The sequence below is a fragment of the Rhamphochromis longiceps genome, linkage group LG14 (genome assembly GCF_057381845.1).
Source record: "Rhamphochromis longiceps isolate RC_006_pf linkage group LG14, R_longiceps_female_GT1.1, whole genome shotgun sequence".
Lineage (NCBI taxonomy): Eukaryota > Metazoa > Chordata > Actinopteri > Cichliformes > Cichlidae > Rhamphochromis > Rhamphochromis longiceps.
Window position 1 is genome coordinate 10,989,350 of NC_140570.1, and position 25,966 is coordinate 11,015,315.

Below are 25,966 nucleotides of genomic sequence, written 5' to 3' on the forward strand. Positions count from 1 at the left end.
GAATATCAGTACAGCTGTGCCTGTTCTATGTAAATTTAGATCCAGACGTATTCTTTTTTCCAGAAGGAAAAACTTGCACTACTGTTGTGAAGAACATAAATCATATCATGATACGCCTATTATAAAGGTAAATGCTTAGATGTTATTAAGAGCTTCGGGAACATCATTTAGCCTTTGCTATCACATAAAATGGTTAAATCTCCCACAGGTGGCCATGACACTGAGTGCTGCTTACTGCATATGTCATAGTATAAGAATCCCATCCTTTTTTTCCTGCTCATCAAACCATTTACTGCCATGGCAGGATTTGTTTTGTTCCTCTGCTCAGTTTAATTAGATTTTCCATATGTTTGTCAGTAGTTTGTACTCGACCTGCATTACCTAACTCATTTCTTGTTCTTCTTGCTTCTGTTTCTTCAGCAGGGATTCAAACCTGATAAAAGGTTATGGCTTCGACAAAAAGTGCAGTTTCAACATAGTCGTGACTTTAAACAAGTCTGAGCTCTAGTGTTCAGCCCACCCAGCGGTGTCTACACCTAATGAGGCTAGGCAGACACAGGGCAAGCTGTGCTCATAATGTCCTGTATAGCATGTGGCATCAGACTGATTTCAGAGCAGCTGCTGATGGCGCTGACTGTAAACAAACAAGTGAACAGTGACAGTCAGCAGATCTGAGACCTGCTGCGAGACAGATGAGCAGCTGTCTTCTCCTTGCTTCCTAAAGGGGCTGGCGTTCCATTGATTGCACACACACACACACACACACACACACACACACACACACACACACACACACACACACACACACACACACACACACACACACACACACACACACACACACACACACGAACACAGCTGGAGATGTGGAGTGGAAGCTTTGACCCAGGTTGCTCTGACAAGAACCTGTCACCACCTTACACTTCACTCTTACAATCAGCTGGCTTGTCAGCTACACTCTGTTACTGACAGCTTGGCACACAATGATACGTGTGTGTGTCTCCCGACTAATCTGCACACCCACTCCTACGGCACGGAAGTCAGACTACTGAGGCATCTATGTATCTGCACTCTTGCTTGCTCCACTCCCCCTGGAGTGCAGAGATACATGTGGACGGCTGTGCACGAGCATGTTCTGCTGTGCTCGCTAACACCACGTTTTTCCCCAGACAGTGAATTGAGGAGCAGGAAGGACAACTGAAATGACTGTCACACTTCTGCCAAAAGGATGAGATTGGAGGATGATGGAAAGTGGAGGAGGCACTAGAGTGAAAATGAAGGAGAGGAGGACGGCACAACAGCTCAAGATGGATAGACAAAGAGTCGCAGAGAAGAAACGGGGAGAGAGAGCTTTCGAGAAAAGGTGACAGTCCTGGGGAGACTTCCCCGAGCCTGGTCTTGGAGCACGGCCGACAGCGCTCTGGCTGATGTACGAAGGGTGTCAAGGGCACTCAGCATCAAATCTCTGAACGGCTGCCCTGCCAAACGCTGTTATAAAAGGGTTATGACTTCAATATTCAGGGGATCATCTAGCCAAGGAACGTGGGCTGTGGTCCAAATCAATTCATTTGGACAGATGTCTTTGTTGCAATGAAACTGTTGGGGTAGATTCATAGCTTACCAATTTACAGTTAGCCGATGCTATTATCCAGAACGCCTTAAGAGTTCAGGGTGTTGCTGAAGGACACAATGACAGTAAACACGACTGCTGATGGACAGGGAATAGGCATCGAGGGACTTAAAGTGTTGATATTTTGCTTACAGGAGGCTCTTAGTGGCCCCTTTTCCACTCAGCTGCCAATGTGCAGTACAGTTAATAAGTCGATGCTTCTTTATGACCTGAATTTTAATCATTGTTGTCTTACTGTTCTCACTGCAGCCTGCTCGTCTTTGCTTGTGCGGACCGGAGGTTCACTGTGGTTAGTCTCCCAACGGTGCTGGGTAACTGGTAAACTCTATTACACCACAGAGCTGAGAGGATCATGATTGCATAACGGAACATTAATTAACAACTGGAGTTGCTATAACTGATGATAAGAATGATGGCACCTCTATTAAATATTAAAGCAGTATTCTGTCCTTCTTTTCGAGCTCTCACTATATCCTGCCTTGCTCCCTTTTTCATTTTTTTCTTTGTTTCCTTCCTTCCCTAAGGATAGCATAACTTTCACCACTTCCTCCTTCTTTACAGCTCTGCATGGATCCTTCTTGTGTCATGGAAAGCGAGAGTGAGCCAGAGGGCATGTATTTTTCATACTTGTCTGACTTCTGTTTTGGTGCTCTGAAAGTTTCCTTGCTTGACCAGTAGCTCTATTTCTCCCCTCATCGTGCTCGATGCCTTCCAGCCCTCCACCACCCAGGAACTCTAGCCTACGAGGAGATTTAAAAAAAAGAATCCCCAAAACAAAACCAGTAGTGGGCCCAAGTTAGGAGCCAGCCAGCTACAGAGATTTATCCCATTGTGTCTGCAGATCTCAGCAGATGCATGTCAGAGGAAGATTGTAGGCACTGAACAACTGCTCTGTGTCTCACACGTGCTTTCAGCCTCCCTCACGCACTCATGTTTTGCTTCTCCTTACCCTCTTTTCAATCCTTCCACTGCGATGAATATACCTTCCCTTCTGCACATTCAGTTCAAGCAAAGAGTTATTAAGCCCATATTTATAGCAGAGCCCTCGCAAGGGCTGAACAGAAAGTATTTTGATAAAAAGAACAAGAATGACAGGATAGTGTGGTACAGTCAGCATGGCCCTGTATCAAGCAGCTAAACTAAAAGTTACACTGAACCTGTGGAGCACAGTGGAGAACCTACCCTGTCCTTTCTCAGGTCTTCAGTCTCCCTTTCATGGCTGTGGTCAAAGGGACTTATTTAACGAGACGCCTGATGTACATGTGTTAAATTAAGTTGTCCTGTGGAGTCTGGCAATCATAAGAAACGAGGAAAGAAATGAACTGATCCCACAGCAGTCTGCATTTTTCAAATGCAATGTACAAAGTGCAGTGAAAGTAGAAAATGATGAATAGCAGTGATAAGGAAAATCCAGCTAAACCCATTAGTGCCATTGATTTACCAAAGATAGACTCTTATCAGAGTTAAGGAGATGTGCCAGAGGACTTTAAAGCTCAGATAACAGTGTTGAAGTAAAAGCCCAAAACGCCCAACTGATGGGGCAAAATATGTCATTTCTAACAGCTCATAACAGCCTACTTTATGTTGAGACCACTATCAGCATTATCATCTTCACATCATATACCAGTTCCTTCCAAAAATGATCGCAAATGTCTGATGACAAATTAATCAGTGGTTAATGACTGGAAAGGTTTAAGTACAAAGTGACAGTCTCTCCATGTTAAAGTGAAACGTTTTGTTATCGCAGTTTCTTAACACATGGGTTCATGCAGTCAAGATGGTCGTTACATTTTTTTTTAGCTTTACCTTTATATGTCTGTGATATTTAAGGACTTTATTTCTAATTCTTCATTTTACATTTAGCGGTCACTGGAACAGAAGTCTGTGTGCACATAAAAGTACAGTTAAACACGGGCAACAAACACAAACAGAGAACATAACATCGCATTTGCAGGAGGATGATGACATGAACAAAATAAAAAAATAAAAATTATTTTAATGAATAAGAAATCTTAAAAAAAGAACATATGGATGTTAATAATTGCTGTATGTAGGATGACATTTGTGCAGTGTTTCATTCAGACTGGCCCACTCGTTAAGGAAGATATAACGTACTTAAATACTGTTAAAACTGGCTTTTAGTTTCAGCTGTTTTTGTGCATCCATCTTCTTTAACTTGTCCGGCTGAGGCAGCCTATCAGCAGCAGCTTGGATACACTGCCGTGGGGGGAAAAAGCAAGGTAGACCATTTACAGGTTGCCAGGACTAACACAAGGAGACACACAACCACTCACACCTACAACTAATTTAAAACTGGCAGTCGTCTTTGCATGTTCTCTGCTCGCATGCGTTCTCTCCAGGCACACTGGCTTCCTTCCAAACACCACACAGAAAGATTACCCCCAAGTCAGTGGATATGAACACAGGACCTGATGCAACAGTGCTAACCACCACGCTGCCATGCTGATTTCATCAATTGTCATTTTTTTTAAATGAGATGCCTCTATTCCACATTTATACTCATAATGTAGTATCACTATCATCTCAAATCATGCTAAAAATCTTACCGAGTTGCAGCATGGTCCTCTTTACTCTTAACAAAGCAGGTCTGAAAGTCTTTGCCAGACTTGCCCAAGCACAACATTATATGACCTCAGAATGATGTGCAACAATGTGCCTGCATTCTTTCTCAGCGATAAAACAAAAATTGCATGCAAGGTGAATTGAGAGATAAACAGAAAGGAAAAAATGATCCACCGTGCATGAAATGTGTCAGTTCTGATCAAATTAGCTTCATGAAAACCAGTGAAAGAAGCAACAATAACAGACGAAATGCTGACTTTCAGACTGGATGTCTCCGTGGAAACAGATGACAGCCATAATCAGTGTGGACAGCCTGAGAAACCCTGCTATTAACTATCCTATAAACAAATCCTAGGTTGGGATATCAACCCGGACAGTTGGTTGAAAATGCTCAGCTAAGGCATTCGAGGCATCATTTGTCACTCGACTTATTTGTTTCTATGAAATTGCTTCAGGCTTTATCTGTGAGCCCTCGAGAAAAGAAGTTTTACAGACAAAACTTTACAATGCTGTATTCCAGAGCTGGCTCACTGTCTGCTTTTTATTGACTTCTTGGGTTGTTACTCTCTGTTTGGCTTGTTGGTTTTTATGGTTTGGTCAGTTTGATTTAAAGTAGAACGTTGTGCTGTCTGTATTAATTGTCATTGTTAGGTTACAAGCAGGTTAACAGTCACTTCAATTATTATTATTTCTTTTTGTTTGGAAGCTTTTAAAAATACTAACTTCATGGATTAATTCGATTGGTGGTTGGTATATTACAGCCCACGGTACAGGAATTTTCTGTACGTGTTTCCAAGCCATACAAAGTGTGGACTGTTTCATCAATGTAAATAATTTAAATACTTAGTTACTTAGTTCTGGAGAGGCTTTTGACTTGGTAAGACAAGAAAGTCTGTCAAATGTACATTTATGTCTGTCATCGATCTTTCCTTTATTCTGTCATGTTTAGTTTGGGTTCCTGGCAGTTCTTCCAAATACATCGAATTTGAAAGTTTAGGGTTTGGACGGTGATCAGACTTTGGAAATACATGAATGCGCACGATCACGATCAAAGAAGGGCCTTAAAAAGACAGAAGCCTAAGGAACGTGTCTGTGCCGAGCTTATCTTCTGTTTGTATGTGTGTGTATGGATGCCAATAAATTTTCACACATTTATGCACAGCAACATACACACAAAGAGTCATCAGTGGGAATATGAATATTCATGTGGTTATGCAATAATGAGCTTCAGCCAGACTTTGGCAGTAGAATCCGTGAGTCACACTCGAGGTTGCAGAAGAGTCACGAAATGTAAAAGTTATCTTTAATGTTTTAAGAGTTTACTTGACAAGTAATAAAACATTATGAATATTCCTCCCCTGTTCCTTTATAACACTGATTTGTGTTAGGGTGAACGTATGGCGTGAATGACCACGATACCTAACAAATCATCAGAGTCAGTTAAGTGTAATGAGCAGTAAAAGCTTGTAGTAACCTTGTCGTTGAACATGCATATATCTCGGATTGAACACGTCTTGTTTTTCCACTTATTGACACAGATGTTCTGCTGTGGTTTACAGTGAAGATTAACGATGTTGTTTTAAAGTATGTTAAATAGAAATGCTCATTACGGTAAATGTGGCCATACTGTTATGGACTTAAACTTACTCTTTACACTGGATATTTAACACTGAGTGAAGGCTCAGAGTAAGAGATTTGGGCCTGTACTTGGACTGGAATTTTGGGTCTCATGAACATCTGTGGCCTTAGAAAATAATTGAGAGCATCGCTAGGTGTGGGAAGCGGCGTTGTCACCTTAGCAGGCAAAGGCGTAAAGCAGTCACACTACAGGCTGCCATCATTATCTTGCCCAGCAGTGCCTCATATTCTCTTGAACTGGGTCAGACTTATGAATTCTGGAAAGAAAGAGGCAGCACACCGAAACAACAATAACATCAAAATTGCCTATGTTTAAAATGGTGTGGAACCACAGGTGCATGTGTAGACTAGTAATACAGCCGGGACACCAACAGGATTTTCCTTCTATCACAGTGTTCCAGTGAATAACAAAGACTTATCGAAGGTGCCTACATCCTGTATCCTCAGTAAATCACAGAGAAATTAGATAATAAAAAGTGAACCTTCCTTACTGAACTATACACAACTTGCAGAGGCGTACTTATGAAGATCAGGTATATTGCAGAGTGAGAGATCTACGATTGAACATTGCTTTTTCCTTCCTCTTCCACATTTCCATCAATTTCCTTGAAACAAAAGCTGTTCACACTTACAAAGGAACTTTACCTGCAGTAACTCTGAACTCTGTGGGATCCCCTTCAGCTTTGCAGACAGAAAATAGGAGGGTGCTTTCAGTTTTCATTAAAGCAGCCAGTCGAATCCATACGACTTGCAGAATTAGGTGGTGGGTAAAAAAAAATCACTCTTCTTTAATGCAAACAGAGAAAAAAAAAGAAAAGGAAACTTCTGATTTGTTCTGCTTCCAGGTGCAGGAAATGGATGTATTTGATGAGAGCTGTCTGGAGTGCTGACAAACCGATGCAGTAATTGATAAAGACACATAAATAGAAAGACTTTAAATCAGAGCAAGGCTGCGATCAAACCACGAAGTTGTCAACTCGAGCATCTTCATCCATCAAACTACAAGCTTATCAGCAGTTCGAGACATTTATCTTTTCTCTGAAATTGGATTAAATCCCAAAGCAACAATGTCGCCAATATCTGAGGGATGCACATGTATGGAGCGATGCAACACAACCCAGCTCCCCTGTACACTTTAATGGCATTCATAAACACCAGCTTGACAACTATATGCAAAAAGCTAATATAGGGATTCTCTGAAAGTTAAATTTACATGCATTTATTAAGGTATATAAGCATCTTGAATAATCCTGGCTGGATATTTGACCACTCTTCTTGGCAGAATTGGTAGTTTATTTGAAATGGTTGGGGCTTTGGGAAAACAGTCTGGTAGCCCAATGTGCGGGTTAAAAGCTTGAAAAAAGAAGGCAATTGGACTTCTTTTAGTTTGTGAATACATTTCACCTCTTCTCCATGAGGCTTCTTCAGCTCTAAAAACAAAAGGTGGAAACTAGCTGGTATGTATTAACAGCTAGTGGTCGGATTTTAACCCTTGGCAGGTGAGGATACATTACTGGTCATCATCACATCAGCCAAGGCATGAAGAAAGTGTGGGTCATTACCATAACCGGGGGCTAAGGGTAAAAAAATTATAAGACCTTGCCCCACTTTATCATGTGACCTACTGAGGGCACCTGAAGCAAGGTATGAGTGAGGGTTAAAGTGGCTAGGAAAGGTTCTCGAGACTGCATTAATGTTAATATGTTCTAACGCAGCCTACCTTAACCCTCCTCTCGTGTTAGGGTCGGCACCGACCCATTTTAAATTTCAAATGCATAAAAAAATCACATACATTTGTTTATTGTATCAAGGCTTTTTGACTTTGTCAGGAACCTCTATTTCTACAAAATAAAATAAAAAAAATTATTTTCACTAAATTATAAAATGCCCTAGTTGAAATTATGACCTTTGTGTTGTTAGGGTCGGTTTCGACCCAGGTATAATATTATGAGTATAAAGCAATAATTAAAGCCAAAACTGAAATCATAAGTGCACTGTCAGCTAAAACACTTACAGCAAGCGCCTCTCCTAATCATATGAGCTTTAGGGGATTCTTATTTTGCATGTTTTTTGCAGTATACCTGCACAAAAACAAAACAAAATAAACACGGGCATGTGAGGTGAATTCACTATTTGAGTGGCCATTTGACTTCCAGAGTGCACATTTACAATTTGCAGCATACAAAAAATGAGAAGAAGATTCACAGTGAGCTAAGTTCTGGATCATATTTTTGGTGAAAATGAAGGAGAGGACACAGAGCAGCATAGCGATTCAGATGGGCAGGTTTCTAAGGAGGAAGACAATGTGGACTATCATCCAGAAGACACAGACACATCTGATCAGAGGTGGAGGTCGCTGGTGCTGAAGCTACTCCTGCTGAAAGATTCAAGTCCAAAAATGGTAAGATCTTTTGGAGCTCAGTACCTCATGATGTACATGGCAGGGCAGCTGCTGCAAATGTCATCAAAATGACCCCTGGAATCACAAGGTTTGCTCTGACCAAAGTCAGTGACATCAAGAGATGTTTTGAGATATTTATGCCATTGTCACTAGAAAGAATCATCATTACTATGATAAACCTTGAAGGAAAAAAAGTCCATGGCGACATGATGAGGAATACCTGGATGCTTTCATTGTTCTTGCTGGAGTGTACAGATGCTGCAATGAGGCCACTGATCGTCTATGGGATGCATCGACAGGCAGAAACATTTTCTGGGCAACGATGTCACTTCACACATTTGATATCATTTTGATTCAAGAGTCCTCAGATTTGACAACAGAGAGACCAGACCGAGGTCTGACAAGCTTGCTCCCATCAGGGATGTCTGGGAGAGATGGGTGCAGCTTCTTCCACTGATGTTCATCCCAGGGCCAGTGACAGTGGATGAATGTCTTGTCCACTTTTTGAGGAAAATGCCCCTTCCGGCAATATATACCCAGTAAGCAAGGGAAAAACGGCAGAAAAATCTGGGAAGCCTGTGATGCAAAAACCAACTATGCCTGGAATGTACAGATTTTCACAGTCAAAGCTGTGAGTGGCACCCCTGAGAAGAAACAATGAAAATGTGTGGTCCTCCATATGACCACTGGACTGCAAGATCACAATATCAGCTGTGATATTTTATTTTATTTTATTTTTTACCAGATATGACCTTGGACAAGAACTTCACAAAGGAAACTGAGGTGAAGCTGTATCATTGGGAAGTGATAAAAAGCCCACAATTACCCACGGCTATAACCAAAACAAAGGAGGAGAGGACTTTTTCTTTTTTTCAGTTTATATTAAAGGTCTACTGCTGAAAAAAAAACTTTTTTTGTCTTTTCTTGATGTAAATGTCTATGGGTCGAAATTGACCCGTAACACCATTGATGTCATTTTAGTTATTAATCTTAAAATGAAAAAAATCAATAAAACAGATTTATTTAAGAGATGTGTCCTATACCCCTCAGTAATACTCAGGTAGCACAGAAACCTTTTATTTATTAATATGATTCTCTTGAGGTTAATTTTACAATTTTTTTAAAATTGAAATCGAGGGGTATAGTGACAAAAAAAGACCCAGAGGCCCACACCAAAAGTATTAAAACCAACATTTTCATGGATAAGGAAGCCTAACAAGGTAACCAAGAGATGAGAAACAAATTGGATGATAACTTATTGTTTTTAGTATATTTTATAGCTGATTTAATTCACGGGTCAAAACCGACCCGCTAACATAAGAGATGATAACAGAAAGCTAACACGAGAGGAAGGTTAATGTTAGCCTACTTTATCCATTCCAAAAAGCAGTTTTGATTTGTGTTTGTGATCACTGTCCTATTGGAAAACTTATTTCTAACATCATGCGGTTGATTTAAAGTAAAGTTGAAGAACTTGAATGTAGTCATTATTCCAAACATGTTGTGCAATGTACTGTAACCAGTACCACTCACACTCACAGCAAAACAGCCCCACAGCATGATGCTGCCACCACCATGCATGACAGCTGGTTCATTGTTCCTCACTTTTACCACTCCATATATATACCTATTGCCATTGTGGCCAAATAGCTCAACTCTGGACTTTCCTATTGTTTTGAGTATTTGCCAATCCAATGTGTGCTATGAAACAAATCATAACATACAAATTGATCCAGAAAAATCCAACATTGTTAGTTAATTGGCTGCAAAATCAGTTTCAGCCACAAGCGACGCAGATCAGCTGATCTCAGTCTTAGCTGGTATCTTAGCTGATACACTTCTCCACCTACCCTTCCATCAACTGGCTCATATCTCATATATAATATAGTATTTGAAATGCTTTAGCCTGACCCGAGATTCATCTTTCAACTATCTATCTGTAGCCATATCCATTTTCAGTGATGGGATTCTCGCCTCTGCTCTCTCTGGGTCTCAGAACAGAGTCATGCCACCAAATTTAAGCTTTAGTAAAGTTGACAGACATTAATCTTCTGCACCCAAAAAGAAAAAAGATGTTTATTCATGGTTTGCTTAAGAAAACAAAAACCTTTTATTCAAATGTGATAATGAGTACTGATTGACAGTTCTTACCTGATGGGTTGAGCAGTCGCCAAGTGATTGCAGGATCTGGTCTGCCATTGGCCAAACAACTGAGTGTAACGTTACTGCCCTCATTCACCGTAATGTCATTTGACACTTGGTAGATACTGGCTGGAACTGAAGACACAAGAGAAATGACAACAAGATTAATAATGCTATTAAATATGAGCATGAACGACAGAGGATGTTAATTGTCATCAAACCCATGCATATTCTCACCAAACACACAAAGTTGCTTTTTGTTCTTAACCATACATGCATAAAAACTCTTAGATGGAGACACAAGCTAACCTGGATCTTCTCAGTTAAAAGTAGGTGTTAAAAAAGAGAACTTTTTTCTGCCCCTGTTACTATAACCCTCAGAGGTACTTATGGTAAACTTTCTTAACCCAGGATCCAAATAAGCAATTTAATCCCCTGCCCTGGGATCTGAGCCCATAAAAACAGATTGCCTGTCTTGTCATATGGGGACCCACCAGACGGCTGCCGCAGATTCACTTTGAGTTTATTTTGAGGGAAGTAGGCTTTATTTAATATATAATCCAAATTTAAGGCTGAAATGAGGATCCCGCTATACGTGCGTGTGAATTTGACACTGATGTTCAAAGCGACACGGCGCCGTTTCATCTCGTCACAGATCATCCTGCCTCGCAATCACCGATTTACACATCACTCCTGCTGCTGTCACACCCGCACAAACAAACAGAAACACACAGAGGAGGGAGAGTCCTTTCCTGTGCCCTCCCTCCTCCTCCCCCCACAGAAAACAAACAAGCGCCACAAAAATCCCATAAAAGAATTAAGACTTTACAGTCAGCGTTAAAGTGAGTCAGCAGCTAAGGTGCAATCAATCATGAAAGATGTAGAGGGAACGCATCAGTGTTGTTTTCTTTTTTTTAAAGGATAAAGTATTGTATATGCAGATGAGAGGCCAAAAAATACATAAATGATCAATGACTTTGGAATAAGATGAATGCTGGAACATGCATTATGCAGGAGAAACAGCAATACTGACTGTTTTTTTTTCTCAAAAACTTTAAGTTACTATGAGTACAATAAATGGATTTATTATTCTAATTTCAGGGTCTGTGTTCATACGTATGTGTGTCAGATTTATATTCCTTTGGGCTCAACAAACTGTAAACCCGGCTATATTAAATGAGGCACATGCACAGACTCACAGATCTCTATTACAGTCAGCAGGAATCAGTAGGTGTTTACTTTACTTATAAGCGCTTGCTGCATGTTGTTACTGGCAATCCTTCTACCTAACTGACCAGGGTATCATTATTACCTAAGAAAAGAAAAAAAAGAAGAAGAAGAAGAAGACGAAGACGAAGACGAAGAAGAAGAAGAAGAAGAAGAAGAAGATGAAGAAGGAGGAGGAGGAAGAATGGTCTTTTCTATCTAGCTATCCTCTCATCCACTATGTTTTTGTTAATAACTGAACCCCCATATCTGTCAAATAGTTCAGTTTTGAAGGAACTCTCTGAATCCAACACAAGAACAGTTGGTTCCCATTTTACAAACACTCCTGATAATATAGCCACCAGGAAGGAGGCTGGCAGGGTGAAGCGAACTCTGACAGTCGCCTGTGTTAGTGTGAAAGTTCCAGCAGACAATAAGCCGTGCACGGTGATTGTGAGGCATGAATGAAACAACTGATGCCAATCATCTAATAGAACTGGGATTTTTACAGCTCCTTCTGAAACAATGTCATTTCCTCCTGGCACCTAGGAAGGACTTGAATGCACAAAACGTTAGTTTTTCAGTTATTCTGAAAAAAAGTGTAGTGTATGTGAAAATGAGCTTTATCTGACAAAGCATTGAGAAAATCCAAATGACTTTGCTTATTTTTCAGTAATTCCTAACTGTGTTTGTTGCTTATTCTAAATGGAGCCACTGTTAATTTAAAACAACTAAATCAGAATCAGAATCAGAAAGGGTTTTATTGCCAAATGTTGAGCAGGTTTACAACATTAGGAAATTGCTGCGGTACTTAGTGCAAACATACTGTCATATAACGCTTAAATAGACATGAAAATAAAAATAAGAATAAGAATTAAAAGTGCTAAGTAGATAGATATATACATGAGTGCAGGTGGTGAACAGTGCCAAACATGGAATGCTGCAGTGAACACAGCGTAGGGTCATGTGTTAGTGGTGGGAACAATCATATGGTTATTGTTCATGTGGCCAACAGCAGAGGGGAAGAAACTGTTCTTATGGCGAGAGGTTCTGGTGCGAATGGACCGGAGCCTCCTGCCTGAGGGGAGCAGGTCAAACAGACTGTGTCCAGGGTGAGAAGGGTCAGCTGAGATCCGAGCTGCACGCCCCAGTGTCCTGGAGGTGTACAGGTGCTGCAGAGATGGGAGTCTGCAGCCAATCACCTTCTCAGCAGAGCGCACAACATGCTGCAGTCTCTGTTTGTCCCTGATAGTGGCTCCAGCGTACCACACGGTGATGGAGGAGGTGAGGATGGACTCGATGATTGCAGTGTAGAATTGCATCATCGTCCGTGTTGGCAGGTTGAATTTCTTCAGCTGCCTCAGGAAGTACATCCTCTGCTGGGTTTTCTTAATGACGGAGGTGATGGTGGGCTCCCACTTCAGGTCCTGGGTGATGGTGGTACTAGGGCTGGGCGATATATCGAGTTTTTTAAAAATATCGATATATTTTCATACGAGATATAAGATGTGACAATATCGTTTATATCGATATAGTCTATGTTACGTTATAATTATACTTGTGGAGCCGCAGGTTTGCCTCTCTTTCGTCCACTTTTGTCTCTACACAACGTTACTCGGCCTCGCCTCTCCTTCACTGAACACAACTCCGCCTCCCCCATAGCTTCACCTGCAGGCAATGACAAGATGAAAGCGGAAAATCTCCGTTAGTGAGTTACCGTGCGTGGGGCTGGACGGCGTCAACGTGTTAGCGAGCTAACCGTGCTAACCGCGCTAACGACATGCAGCCCGGAGGGGCTGCACGGCCTAAAATCCTTTCATTTTCTCAAAAATCGACAGTGCGCCTTATGTATGAATTCTGGTTGTGCTTACTGACCGCGAACCGATTTTATGTGGTACACAGCGCTCAGCAATCTGTCAAAAAATGTTTTAATATGACTTTGCTAAGCTACGGAGCTGCACCGCTTGATGGATTGTCGGAGGATTACGGCTACCGAGGAGGAGCCTCGCGGAGTGATACGTACTGTGTGTTTATAAGGACCACAAATGGCACCTGTTCAGAGACGTGGTGCAGCTGTGAAATCTCTCTTTGTTATTATGCTCAGCGTCTATTAGTTTACATTTTGACTGCACAATTGTGAGCTTTTTGTTATGCACAAAAACAACATTGTTTTCTTTTATTTATGGACCATGATTATTTAATAAATGCTGATAATTTATTTTTGAGTAACTTTTTCATGTACATCTATGCTGTATGTAAATAAAAGTGCCCGTGTGACATCTGGGACACAGTGTGACTAAGAACTCTCTTTTTGTTCTTAACTTATGGCTTTAAAAAAAAAAAAAAATCGAGATATATATCTTATATCGCCATCCAGCTAAAAAATATCGAGATATGACTTTTGGGTCATATCGCCCAGCCCTAGGTGGTACCCAGGAAGCGGAATGAGTCCACAGAGGTGATGAGGGTGTCAGTCAGGATGATGGGGGGGGGGGGGGGAGTGGGGCTGTGTGCTTCCTGAAGTCCACAATAATATCCACTGTCTTCTGGGCATTCAGCACCAGGTTGTTGTGGCTGCACCAGGACACCAGACGTTCAACCTCCCTCCTGTAGGCAGACTCATCCCCGTCCGAGATGAGTCCAATAACGGTGGTGTCATCTGCAAACTTGATTAGCTTGACAGACTGGTGGGTGGAGGTGCAGCAGTTGGTGTACAGGGAGAAGAGCAGGGGAGAAAGAACACAGCCCTGAGGGGAGCCGGTGCTGATGGTCCGGGAGTCCGAGACATTCTTTCCCAGCCTCACATGCTGCTTCCTGTCCGTCAGGAAGTCAGTGATCCACCAGCAGATGGGATCAGGCACATTCATCTGGGAAAGCTTGCCTTGGAGATGGTGGATGGTGTTGAAGGCAGAGCTGAAGTCCACAAACAGGATCCTGAAATGAATGTCTCACTGATCATGCTGACATACTTTGTCATGAAACTATGAATAATCTGCAAATATTAAGATTCATCAGAAAAGCAACAGGTAGCAAACGGACTTGCTTGATCACCTGCTAATTTCAGTTTTTGCTGTGAGACCTCATGAAAACAAGAAAATGATCCTACTGTTGATCCCTGTAAATATTACTCTATAATTCACTAGCTCCTAAAGTTATTTCATACAGCGTGTTATTTGGTTTAGGATATTTATTAGAGCATGAATATGTTGTGATTGACAACTTGTTGGCAGATCCAGGTCTCAGTTTTGTAATGTCAAACTTAAAGAAAACAAGATGACAATGACCAAAATACCAGCCTTGAGGCTTCAACAAAACAATGGGTTACATTAAGATTTTCTTTTTTGATCCTGTCAGTGTTTTTGATCCTATCAATGAAGTAAAGTAATCAAGAGTGTAACGTGCTTTGGTGTCAAAGAACATGCTGCTAAAAATAAAATGTAAACTCTGTAGTTCATGGTCTGTCATGTACAGCAAATATTACATTTTACAGTAGAATCTATTATATCTGAGACTGTACAAAATAGACCAGTGACTCTTTCCTGTTATTATATACAAAATGACTTTTCATAAAACATAACAATTATGCTTCCTTGCTAAAAAAGAAAAAGACTGAGCATCCGTACGCCTCCATATTTCATTAAGTGAAAACATTCTGTTCCGTTTCTTCACATTTATATTTTTCAAACAGCCTGGCTCTGTGTTCACTTACCATTTATGGATAACCATTACTAATTAGAAAGCCAATTTGTGTTTGCCCTTTACATAAGAACTAAATTCACAAAAAGCCTTCTTTGAGAACAGATGTTATCAAAACCAGAGATGTGTGAATTAAATTTGAAGCCATTTTGACTGACTTGCATTAATGCTCACACATGTCTCTATCTCACCCCACAGCGAACTCTGATTAAAAAAACAACAACTCTGTCTTCATCATCACAGAGACGTGAATTATCACTCCGGTGAAGTATGAATTTAGGAGGTGTAAAGTTGTCAAAATATTAGAACAGCATCATTACTCAAAACAAATGTTGTTATGTGCATGAGAGTAATGTGGGCTTGTCATTTATGCATAAAAATCAAAGTAAACCATTAAAATGTATTGTTTATCTGCCTGAAAGTGTCAAAGGCCCCAGAATCAGTTGTAAAAAGCTGTTTTGGAAATTTAACACACTTCCAGCTTTCAACAACTGCTGTCAATTTGTCCATAAACACAGCACTTAAACCCTTACTGCTCCATTAAAGTTACTCATTGGCCCGACAATAAAGACTGTGCTCCAACTGTGCTCTGGTTGTTGGTGTTATCCACACCAGCAGGTGTACTTAGTTTTCTTTTTGCAGTGAGGTTTGCTTTAGATATCGCACCATTGAGTTCTGATGCCTACAGCGAGTAAAATAAGTATTGAATTGTCACCAATTTTCTAAATAAATATATTTCTAAAGGTGCAGTTGACATTAAATTCTTACCAGATGTCAGTAACAACCCATCCAATGACACAGGGAAAACGTATTGAACACACTAACTGAAATTTATTTAATAATTTGCACAAAAGCCTTTAGTTCTTTTCAGGTGATTGACTGGAAAAATTTTAGCAGCTTTACTTTCTTCCTCTGAAACCAGTTGAGAGTTTCCTTGGCTGTGTGTTTGGATCATTGTCTTGCTGAAACGTCCACCCTCGTTTCATCTTCATCATCCTGGTAGACGGCAACAGATTTTTTTTCATCTCGGTACATTTTAACCATTCATCTGTTCTTCAATTGTATGAAGCGTGCCGGTGCTGTATGCTGAAAACAGCCCCACACAATCATGTTCCACACCTAAACTTCACTGCTGGTGTGGTGTTATTAGGGTTGCAGTACCTTTACAACTCTAAACATGGAGTGTCTTATGGCATTCAAAGAGTTTAATTTTGGTCTCATCTGACCAGATGATACTCTCACAGTATTTCCCAGGCTTGTCTAAATGTTGTTTAGCAAACTTTAAACGCCCCTCAGCAAGCTTTGTCTTCACCAACATAGTCTTGCGTGGAGACCGTGACCATGGTGGCTTACTTATTGTTTTCTTTGAAATAATTGTACCCGGTGATTCCAGGTTTTTCTGTTGCTTTCTACAAGTGCTACTTAGCTCTTGGACAACGCTTCTCATAATTCTTTTCACTTCTTGTGGGGAGCACCTGGTCGTGGCCACTTTATGGTGAAATGATGTTCTTTCCACTTCCAGGTTATTGCCCCAGCAGTGCTATCTTTATATAGTCAGTAGGGCCTGAAAGTAAGTGGCAGGAATGCTTTCTAACTGTTGTCATGTTTTTCTGTGCCTTTCTGCACCTCCCTCTCTTTATGTGTTAGATATTTTTCCCCTGTGTCATTTCTGATTGTACACATAATTTATGGACACATGTGGACTGGATGGGTTGTTACCAACATCTGATGAGAATTTCATGTCAATAGCACCATTAGAAATACATTTACTCAGACAATTAATGACTTGTTCAAATCTTATTCTTCCCGCTGTATATGAAAGCCTATTGTGCTGCTGATTGTATAACTAACAAACACATAAGTGGCAAACACATTTAAATCTGATAGGACTTGCAGTGCTAACCTGAAATAAAGCTGCCATGTTCCTCCATATCGACCGTGTTTTTCTAAGAAGCAATTTTTCACTGGTTGTATCTTTCAGATTGTTTCTCCAGCAAAGTTATTATAGAAATTTTGTCTCCGTACAGCATCAGTAATAGCTGGCAAAAGCATCACTGAACTGGCATCTCGCTTTCTTTCTTTAGCTATCTCACAAAACACTCACACTGACTCTCACACACATGCACACACATGGGTGCACAGCGACCCCAAGCAAACGCTTTCTCTAATACGAAATGACAAGACAGAGTCGTTCCAAACGGCCTTTTAAATGAAGTCATACAGAGTTATCGCTGTAGTCAAATGACCAAGCCAAAATGAAGATGGGTTCATCAGATATGCTGAGATGGAACAGGGGGATGGCGGGGCGGAAACATTCGATCGAGGTGACAAAAAACCCAATTGACTTTTTTTTTCTCCCCAACCTCAAAAACAACCAGCAGCGGGTGGGAAAGTTGATTGGCTGAGTAGAAAGTGTGACTGGAGAATTAATCCTCTGAAGCATAGATAAAAATGGATTGGGGAAAAAACAACTGCTCATACTCTGATAACCCTGTCGCCTCTATAAATGGGAGGGAAGGCCAGACTGGGGGGAAGAGGAGAGGACTTGTACAAAGCAATACAATAGTGAAAGAAAAGAAGTGTGCATTACATTTCAGCTCCGGTGGCTATATAGTGCCTGGTGTACAGATGTCAGGAGTGGAGGGGAAGGAAGCTGTGAATTGTAATCTTAGTCATAGGTCAACCTTCAAGGAGCAATGTTGGAAAGGGCAGCTTTTTGAAACTCCACTTTGCATCTGCAACTACAGGAAGGATGAATTCCACAATGATGCACAGCATCTCTGCTGACGTTTGCACGATGGCAGGGTTTGTGTGAGTCATGGAAAAATATATTTAATATTTTAACCGTGTACAATTTCACGTGAACAATCATTTCTCTACACGTCGGGAACTGTATTCTCAAGTGGACCTACTTTTAACTTCATTTCTCTCTTCCACTTCCAAAAATAAAGTTTGTTAGTATTCATAGATAAAAATACAGCAAGCTACAGTTTAAAGGAGTTTTCCATTTCAGATTCAGTAGGTCTGTATTAAAAATAACAAATAATAATAATATATGTCTTTTTTTGGCTAATGATCTCCTGTTTTGTTTGGAAATAAATAAATAAATAAATCTGTGATGTAAACAGTATAAATATGCTGACCTTGCTTTCAACTCAAATTTCAAACTTCAAAGAGAGAACGAAAGACAAGAGTGCAAAAGACAGAGTGAGAGACAGCAGAACGAGGCAGAGAAGAGTAATTAAGGAGGAATGTGTTTATGGTTTAGCTTTGCTTCTTTAAGTGTGTGGGCACGCACAAGGAAAGAGAAACCACAGGCAGTTCCTTAGTCCTTGTGACTGAGTATTCACCACAGAGACGCTTGGTGGGCTGGGCATTGAAAGCAATAAAATGCCTGTCTCTGTATGATAACAACTCACTTTCCTTTAGCACTGTCTCTAGATACAGACATCTATTACATTACAGAATAATCAAACCAAGATGATAATGTGATAAGTATTCATAACATGAATTTGTGTGCTCTGATTTTTAGTGGTGATATTATTACTGTGGTGGTGAGTCCTGATGAAAGTGTCCACCTCTGCCTGTCACTGTGAGTAGTGCCAGTGACAGAAGCAGTAACAGAATGGCCCCAGGTTAATGATAAAGAGACCTTATAGGGGTGGTAATGTTATTTTATAGGTTTTGCATGTGACGCTAACTTTGTGCATACCTGTTAGAACACCCTGATTATAGCAAATAAGATTATATTTTACAGTAATAGCTTCAAGTTTGGTGAGATTATTGTAAAATAAGAGAGTCTGTCCAACAAAGTTATTAGAGAAGCTGTGTCTCTGTCCGAACAACAAACAACTTGAGTGTTAATTTACCTCACTTTAAAAAAAACAAACAACTTTGTTTTTTTAATATAAACACAAAATGAAACACTTGAGATACAACATCTTTTCTGTGAGACTTCCTGGGCAGAAATCAGAACTTTCAGAGGAAACCTGTGCATGCACTTGTAAGAACATTCAAACTCCACACAGAAGGGCCCTACCCAGGTTTGAAGCCAGGACTCTTGCTATGAGACTACATGTCTGTGAAGATTCTCAGTCATCCAGGTCATCGTAATCTAAGGAGCTTGAAAAGAAAAGCGTCTGGACTTCTTTAAGTTGCTTGAAGACGTTTCACCTCTCATCCGAGAAGCTTCTTCAGTTTTAGGGTCACATGGTGGAGAGTCCCAGATTTAAACATGTGATTAGGTAGAGGGTCATCAGGGGGTCCTTTTGTCCCTCTTTGGGGGGAAACTCCCACTGGGTTTAAATCTGGGACTCTCCACCATGTGACCCTAAAACTGAAGAAGCTTCTCGGATGAGAGGTGAAATGTCTTCAAGCAACTTAAAGAAGTCCAGACGCTTTTCTTTCCAAGCTCCTTAGACTATGAGACTACAGTTTTAACCACCGAAACACCATGCTGCCCAGTGGTTTGATCGTATTAAATAGAGTTTAAGGCACAGAACTGACTTATTTGCTGAGTGCCTGGTCAGCCTTGCGTGTGCCCATTTACAGTCTGGTCCGTATGTCTGTGAACGTTCTCAGTCATCCAGGTCATCGTAGTCAAAGGAGCTTGGAAAGAAAAGCGTCTGGACTTCTTTGAGTTGCTTGAAGACGTTTCACCTCTCATCCGAGAAGCTTCTTCAGTTCTAAGGTCAAATGGTGGAGAGTCCCAGATATAAACCTAGTGGGAGTATCCCCCCACAGAGGGACAAAAGGACCCCCTGATGATCCTCTAATCGCCTGAGCCAAGGTGTGAAACTGGGTGTGGGTCCCAATCAGCCAGAGTTTCGGGTGAGTTCATTGTGAAACCTGGCCCCACCTTATCATGCGAATTCCTGAGGTCAGATGGCCCAGGATGTGAGTGGGCGTTAAGGCGTCTGGGAATCTCAAAACTGGATTATAGATGGCAGAGAGTTGGTGTCGTAAACCCCCGCCTCTGTTCAAAGATGGTCGCTCACAGTGGACATAGATGGCTTCTTTCACTCCTCTTTCGAACCATCTGTCCTCTCTGTCCAAAATGTGAACATTGGCATCCTCGAAAGAGTGTCCTTTATCCTTGGTGAAACGTCTTCAAGCAACTTAAAGAAGTCCAGACGCTTTTCTTTCCAAGCTCCTTTGACTACAGTCTGGTCCCTTTCTAGCATTTCACTGTGACTGGAGACACAAAATTTAACAAAAGAACAAACCCCCCCCCCCCCCCAAACTAATCAGACATTTAAATCACCTTCATAACTGGAATATGGACATTTTAAAGATGGGGAAAAGGGAAAGCTAATGCTAGTCAGCACCCATAGCCAGTCACAAACCCACAAGCCAGCAGCCTCGGTATGAGCAAATTGCAGAGACAAGTGGATGCAGAGACAAGGCTGGATGCCCTGCTATCTGGTGAAGATATAAACATACTGGAAAATTATGCCGGAATTTTGTTTTGTTACATGCACCTGGTGCTGTTGCTTTTGCTTAGTGAGATGAAGTACAATAGGTACAAATGCGCCAAGAAAATTGCAATCAGTGCATCTCTAATGTTAACCCAAGTGACTACATACCAATCACCGTAAGATTGATAACTTAAGTAAAATCTTCTATGCTGCAGCTGCTGGGAACAAGGTCTGGTCTGTAAACGTACTTGCTACTTTATGCTTAATCATTATCAAAAATTGAAGTAGGCAGGCATTTGTATATCCCTTTTCTCAGCTTACTGACCACTAGAGGCACTTTACACAACATTTACCCATACAGTCATACAGTGCTTCTTTCTATACACTTTATGGTCTTTATCTACCTCACATTCACAACAGGTTCTTCACAAGTTACCAAACAGCATTGTTAGACAACAGAAGTAAAAGTAGGAAAATTATAGTCCTGTTGGCCAGCTTGCATTCTAACACCTGCACAGTGCAGGTAATGGTGACTTGTTTATTAGATTGAATCTGTGTATAAAATCCCAATAATAGGATAATGGATATGATTAAAGATTATGTATATAAGGACTAACTGTTATCACTGTAAATAACAATTAAGCAACAATAATAACAACAAGACATTGCACATTATATCAGCTGCTATCAGATAATGAAACTGTGGCTCATGATTTATCGTCTATAGCTATTTAAAAAAACATAAACCCCAGCACATCAAGGCAGAGAGCTGCACTTTGACACAATTTAAAAGCAGCTGTGGCCAATAAATAATGCCGGTAATCTGCTTCATTTGTAGGAAAGAATCTGAGCATTTTACCACCTGCCTTCCTTTAATCACAGAGAACTCACACGTTAATACCAACAAAAACTCACAAATTGTTCATTCAGTTTGAATTCGTTCACTAAACTATTTGGTGAGTAATGCTGACACTCCAATCCAGCATTTCTTGAAAAGAAGATGATTCAAGGACACGCTGCACCGTAAGTACCAAGAAAAGCGTGTGGAGCAGGGAAATTATTTTACTGCTATTGTTAAATAATAAATATAATCTGGAGTTTATATTGCATTCAGGGGTTGAACAGTGTGTGTCTTTCAGAAAGGCTAAAAGTAACAGGACAGGAAACAGGCTTGCAGAGAGTTTGCAGAAGCAGGAAGTTATTTTGAGCAGCAGGCTAAGACGAGGCTTTAACAATGTAACAGATAGCTTTAAGAAGGCCTTAAGATGTTATGCATACAGTTATTATGTTGACCTTGTATTTCAGGTGCAGTTATGACTATTTTATACACAATGCATATCTGTGCTTATTAAAGAGTTGGAGCTCGGTCAATTAATTGGGGGTTGGAAGCTTTGTTCGGCGCGATGTCCGGACAATCTATTGTGCAAGTGACTTGGAGCCATAGAAGGAATTGCAATACATGCTTACAAAACACTTATATATCAGGTCATTTCATATTAAGGTTTAAGTAGAGGTTCTTGGTTAAAACATTTATTTAGTAGAAAACATACATATAGTCTCAGTGAGCCTCTGGTCTGGTAAAAGGTCAGAAGTGCAACAGGTGAATTGAGAAAGAGCATGTGGGGTCAACACACACACACACATGAGTTAGATTTATTTAGAGGAGAAATTAGTCATGTCTCGGCAAGAAAGAGGAACAATTCACTTTAAGACAAGAACGGAAAGTACCAGCCATGAAAATAGAAGATGATCTTCTGGGTGAAAAGTCATTGTGGTGTTGATCTGATCTATGTATAAAATGTATCTGTGACGCATGAAGGGGCGTCAGTAAATCAAACCCTGATGCTATAAAATATCTGTTCATGCTTTGATTAAGTTGAAGACTAATTGCTGTCGGCGTACAGTGTTCTTCCCACACGTGTGTAGTCATTAAAATCATTGTTTGACCAAGACCTTCTGGACCATGGGTGGTTTGTACTCTCCTTCCTCAATTGTGAACCTTAACATTTGGGGGCTTCATCCGGTGGTTGAGGAGGGAGAATTGGAGGTGTAGATGGAGAAATTTGGTCTTAGGTGGTCTGACGGGCAGACATGAATTCCAGTGGTCGAAGTGAGTGGGCATAAGCCGGCTTATCCAAAAGGTAAGGCACTACCTGTTGAATTATTTCCAAAGTGTGCCAAATTGGACATGATAAGATTTAAGTCTACTCACTGAAATTACTGGTGGATGTCTGTTTTGATTTTGATGAAAAATCTCATGAGTTGAAGCAGTTAGAGTTCTGCTAAGAAGAAATGAAAGCAGTTAAGAGTCTGATAAGAAAAGTTTAAATACTGGGTTGAAGTCCCAAAGAAATTGAGTTCGAGTCTCAAGTAGTTTGGTAGGGAATTGGTTATTTTGTTGGATAGAGTCCAAATTTGGTCATAAGAGTGGACCTGAGCGGTCAAATTGACCACTAGGTTGCATCTGCCTCAGTCATACACTTGTGTTGGGTGTTGATTGTTGTTTCAAAGTATTATAAATTATTCTAGGACGGCAGTTCGAGTCTGCTAGGAAGCGCAGTGCTCAGAGGTAACGCTTGCCAATGCCAAGGACGCTTAGGCATTGTCCTCGAAGAGGGATAGTCAGTTGGTCACTGTGGAGTTTGGGGCACTCCAGAATCACTAGGAGCTAGAGTCTCCTTACCGTTTGGAACGGTAGTCTGCGTTTTTTTGGACAGGAGAAGTTGGACTTCGGGCGTGTAACTTTAACCTAACACTTCGGGGTAAGCCTTGGCTGTGAAACGCCAAAAATAGAGCTTCAGGCAAAGTTTGGGGTGGTTGACGCTTTTAAATTGAGTTAGGGATTTTAGAGATGAGGCCAGAAACTGTTGGACAGATACTGGTTAATTGGTCGCAAAAAACTCAGGGAGTTCATCCGCTGGGCGGTTATTTTAAATTTGTCGAAATTGGGTAGGCGCTAAAGCTGACAGATCTGACAGTGGTTGTAAATATAAGACGTCGTTGTAATATAGAATAAGAAAATTTGGTGTGAGAGATCTCTGTGTGTCGAGTCAGTAATGCACTGACTGCCTGCTGCTATTTTTAGATGTGTGTGTGTGAGTGTGAAAATGCAAATTAGTAAGCAGTGAACTGTTTAAGCCACAGTTGGTTTTACAAATACTGCTGCAAACATTGTAGAGTGTGTGTTTAAGATGCCATTTATGTTTATTAGAGGACTATAAATAAAGTTTTGAGTTGCCGTAGTGGATGTATAGTAATTGACTGAGTTTGGATGCAGATATATAAATATATTGAGTGCACTGTATATACTTAAGACTAACACATTACTTTCAGTAGTAACTTTTCTCCAGCATTAGTTGCTGGTGTGGTTTATTTTTTCAATTTCTTGTGTGTGCGGTGAGAATTAATGGAGGTTTCAATTTTTCGTTTGTTTTTTGTTTTTGACTTGCTCTTTTTGATTATGACAAGCATGTCTAAAATACTCTTAGGAAAGTGTGTTTTGAGTTATATTCCTCAACTCTGGTCACACTTTAAGTGTGTGAATGCGGTGACTAGAAGGTTTTGAATGATGAATAAAGGTGTGAGAGGTATTTCTTTGGTGATGTAAAGTAGGATGTTTTAAAGTTTTAAAGAAGCTGTGTGTGTGTGACAGGAAGTTACATGCGCATAAAAGGAAGTGACTGTGACGAGTGAGCACCCAGAGAGAGAAACAGATGAGTTAAACTTTAGGCAGATAAAGCGAATGGAGGTTTTGAGAAAAGAAATGAAAAGGATATTAATTGTATGTTTTAGTGTGTTAACACAGATTACAGATAAATAAAGGTGGACTTCTCTCAACCTGGAATTTTGAGTACGGTGCCAAAACCACTAGAGTAGCATAATTGGGAGAAAACAGGCCAGATTTTGGCTTAAAATTTTACAGCTTGACCTCGCACTTGTCCCCATCCTGAGAAGAAGCTCAAAGGACAGTTAATCTCCTGATGAAGACCGACAGAACATCGTGGACTTCAAGAATTAACAGCAGCCAAAAGACAGTGCAACTGACTCGTTAACACTGAAACCAAACTGACGACACCAGCAGCAGCATGGAAAAGCACACGGTGCAACATGTACTGTAAATTACAGGCGGGGCAGTTGAACAGTGGGATAATGAGCTGTGGAAAGCACTGGACATTGATTGTCAGATTTGCCATGCTTGGAGTAATCTTGAAAGAGATGACTGAGAGGATCAACAGAAAAGAAGAAACCACGTGATGAAACATGCACGGTGGACAGCAGGCTGGTAAGAACAGTGTGACATGACTGTTTAAAGGCACTGAATGTGATATTTTGCCAGGCTGGGACTTGATCCAAAAGGAAAATACTGAAGAGAAACAGAGAAGAAACAGACTGTGTTTGCTGGAATTCAAGACAACAAAAGGACACTGAGAGAAGAGGACAGTGACCAGTGAGAGGCGAAGCCGGACGAGTTCGACTGTGAGAATACAGGGTGTAATTGGATTGAAATGAAAGCCTGAACTCATGATGGTTTAGAGATGTCCACCGTCACAAACAAAGAGGTAAACAAGAATAGAAAACATACATAGACAAAGTGTTACATGTGAAATTATTTCTGGAAAGAATCAGAAGTGAGATAGTTTTGAATTAAGAAATCAGGGAAAAGATGCATGAATTAAACCTGACTATAACATATAGAGGCAATGAAGAAAGCAGCTTACACTCACTGAACATTAACAAAATACATAGGAAAAGCAATGAAGACCTGCTTACACGTATATACATGACATAAGTTGGGATTTCTGACCAGAGAGAGGGAAACGGGTAGTTTAAGTACTTATGATAATAATGAAAATGTCTCAGTTGTGTTTCTTTAGGGGCGAAAGAGACCTGGATCAATTCTCCCCATGCAGCGGTCGGAAGAAACCTGTAGGTTAACTTGACTGGACATGCCAAGGCAAGTTTCTGGTTGAATTGTTCACAGCGCCATGTCTCCATAAACCTGACAAGTGGGCCCTAACTTCTGGCTGAGGAGCAGGAATGCTGTTAATAAGGTGGGAACTTAAAATTTGGGTTAGCAAATTTGGGAAAGAAACTGACGGCTTGAGTGGAGAATTGTGCAGGAGTCTGACACACTGCAAAAGCAACATATGCAAATTCACATACACAAACAGAAAATGCATTAACCTTATAAAGACAAGACAAGCTCATGGAGTTTAATGCATAGACACTGATTAAACCTGGCTAAGAACACAA

The 25,966-nt window shown here is 40.7% G+C and overlaps 1 protein-coding gene across 4 annotated transcripts in view; it reads right to left on the minus strand.

Moving 5' to 3' along the window:
• lsamp (limbic system associated membrane protein) overlaps positions 1-25,966 on the minus strand; it is a 245,977-nt gene that overhangs the window by 30,336 nt on the left and 189,675 nt on the right. For all 4 annotated transcript variants that reach the window (XM_085379558.1, XM_085379557.1, XM_085379555.1 and 1 more), the window contains one exon: positions 10,404-10,529. In XM_085379558.1, coding sequence (XP_085235684.1) covers positions 10,404-10,529 — 126 coding nt within the window. The remainder of the gene's footprint in view (positions 1-10,403; positions 10,530-25,966) is intronic.